Source organism: Chelonoidis abingdonii, chromosome 2, assembly GCF_003597395.2.
Source record: "Chelonoidis abingdonii isolate Lonesome George chromosome 2, CheloAbing_2.0, whole genome shotgun sequence".
Classification (NCBI taxonomy): Eukaryota; Metazoa; Chordata; order Testudines; family Testudinidae; genus Chelonoidis; species Chelonoidis abingdonii.
Genome location: NC_133770.1, coordinates 249,453,885 through 249,456,712, shown reverse-complemented (window position 1 = coordinate 249,456,712; position 2,828 = coordinate 249,453,885). Strand labels below are relative to the sequence as shown.

The following is a 2,828-nucleotide window of genomic DNA, read 5'->3' as shown; positions in this document are numbered from 1 at the left end:
GGGCGGCGGCCTGCCAGTTGCTGTGGAGGCGGCAGTCAGAGAGCCTTCCGCGGCATGCCTGCAGGATGTCCGCCAGTCCCACGGATTCGTCAGCAATTCAGTGGCAGGTACGCCAAAGTCACAGGACTGGCGGACCTCTGGCAGGCATGCCACCGAAAGCCACCTGACTGCCATGCCTGGGGTGACAAAAAACACAGAGCCACCCCTGCTGGTGACGGTGAAGGGTGCCCATGAGATCAGCTGAATCAGCACATTCCAAGCTGCCCTAACTTCTGTCAGGCTCTGTCTCCAGGCTGCCTGGATGGTAAAATTATTAGGTGGCTTCTGCAAGGGTGCACCTTACTTGAGATGGACATGTTGGTCATAGGACTTGGGTGCTGACATCTGCAAACAAAAAAGTCATCAAGACCCAGAAAGCAGGAGGAATTGGGAAGATAAAATGGTAGGCTCCCTAGGGGAAGTGTATGAAAAGTTAAAAATTGGATCCCTCCTACTCTCTTAGGGCCTAAAAGTATGGATGTAAAGACTAGGTATTAGTGTTATTTTCTCCCCTTTTTATCCGTTTACTTATGGCAGTGGAATTGTTCGTTGCTTTTCTGGTAATGGGATTGTAAGAAGATGCAGCTTCTTAATTGTCTTGTGTAAATTGAGTGACTAGACTGGCACACACACCTGTGTTCTTCCTTCAAGGACTGATTCATACAAGAGAAGCTACAGTGCACACTACTGCATTCCAGAGACAGGTCAATTCTCTCCTCTGTACATTACAGAGTGAGTATAAAATGCTAGCAGATCACAGTGGCTTCATTGTAAACACATGTGTAAGTGACTAGTCAAGGTAACAGAGAAAGAACTACTGTGCTTAGTCTCTCTTAAGGTATCATTTGTGCTGTCAGATTTATCCTCAAAGCAAAGCTGGCTGTGAATGCTGTGCTAAGGTTTGATTTCATTGTGGATTACACTTTCAGATAGAGCAATAGCATTCAAGGCTAGAAGGGACCACCGGCTCATCTAGTCTGATCTCCTGTATAGCCCAGGTCAGCAGGCTCACACTAGATCCAAACAACTGAAATTAGAGCTAAGTATTACAGCCTGTAGGAGACTAGACTATTATATTCCACAGGCAGAAAATAGGAGGGACTGAGGTGCACCACTGCCCATAGCCCCCTACAATGGCAGAGAAATGATTAAGTGAGATATACACAAATAATCTTAACAAGAAACCCACCCACATATGCTGCAGAGGACACCAACACACCACGCTCAAGGTCACTGCCACTTTGACCTAGGGAGAAATTCCTTCCAAACCCCACATCTGGTGATCAGAGAGAAAATGCTTGCTGCCATCCCAGAATCCTGGCCCACCCCTTCCCATGTGCCAGCTCTAGTCATGGCCATCCCTGATGCTTCAGAAGCAGATCAAAAGTACTTTTCCTCCTTTGCATCAATATCATTCATTTCTTTAACATGAGTGTTGAGGCAGCTGCTTTTCTCAATCAGTTGGTATTTTCATGTGAGGAAAGATGGACAGGAAATAGGAGTGTACTCTAAAGGGAAGCAATGTACATTGCATTTCTTCAACAAAATATACAGAGCAGCTATAATGGCATCCAGCCCATTCATGCATTAAACATAATACACAAACCAATATTTCACACTAAAGTCTCTTACGAGTAATGTGACCCATCCTATGAATTGAGCAGTGGTAATAGTGGAAAACCAGATACAGAATAGAGAAGTGGGGTGGGGGGGAAGGTTGCACCCTGTCCCATCATGTGAGGATGCATGTTAAATTTGTTTAGTCTCTAATATAGTCAGTTAGAGGAGGAGATACAGCTTTTAAGATTACTACAACAGTGGGGAGGACAAGAACCAAGATATTAATGTACAGTTATTTTGATGTCTGTGGGGAGATGTTCATGGTAGATCAAGGGGATATAACTTGAGTAATGTTAGAGAGACAACTTAAAGCTTTCCTATAATATTAGCATGGAATATACAAAAAAAAAAATCAAGGGAGTTAGACACTTATGCCTTTATACACCTTCCAAAATTCCAGCCTACATTTATAGGAAAGCTTTCTAGAAGTGGCCTTTCACTAAGCTAGATCTATTAGACTAGTTCAGAAAGAATTAGTGGAATTATAAAGCATTTTAAGCTTAGCTTAGACAAGCAACTTGGAAACACTATTGTTCTACAAGAATGGATGACAGAGTAGGCTGGAGAAAATGAGATGAAGGTGTTGACTATCTCCATTTTTACAGTTCTGAAGGTCAAGTCTCCATGAGTAGTTACAAGCTAACAAAGAATATGGACTCCAATATTCAGTGTTTGAAAGCTTGTTTGTTTAATACATTACATTAGTACACTTTCTCTGAGACAAGCCTGTACACACTTGAGTTGGAAACAGAAATTTGTACTGGAGCTTTCTTGTCAAGAGCCATCTCAGTGAGTTTCTAGTCCAGTGAGCTGGGATTAATGTCCTTTTGCTTTCTCATATATTCTGATGCATGTGATGTTGTTCATGGTACATTCCTAAAAGGGAGAAGTTATCACAGTATGATTTTAAAATGCCTCCATATGCAGTTCAACAAATACTATCACATATTGTTTTCAGGGAACACTATGGGTAGGTCTTCACTATCTGCCGGATGGCAGACAGCGATCGATCCAGAGGAAGTCAATTTATTGCATCTAGTCTAGACATGATAAAGTCAACCCCTGAGCACTCTGTCAACTACTGTACTCCACTGCTGTGCGAGGCACAGGCAGAGTCAACAGGGGGGCAGCAGCAGTCGACTCACCATGGTGAAGACACTATAATAAGT

General features: G+C 43.0%; 1 protein-coding gene across 1 annotated transcript in view; it reads right to left on the bottom strand.

Moving 5' to 3' along the window:
* Nucleotides 1-2,389: 2,389 nt before the first annotated feature.
* LOC116828741 (myelin P2 protein-like) overlaps nt 2,390-2,828 on the bottom strand; it is a 2,842-nt gene continuing 2,403 nt past the window's right edge. The window contains exon 4 of the mRNA XM_032787159.2: nt 2,390-2,535. Coding sequence (XP_032643050.1) covers nt 2,476-2,535 — 60 coding nt within the window. The 3' untranslated portion in view covers nt 2,390-2,475. The remainder of the gene's footprint in view (nt 2,536-2,828) is intronic.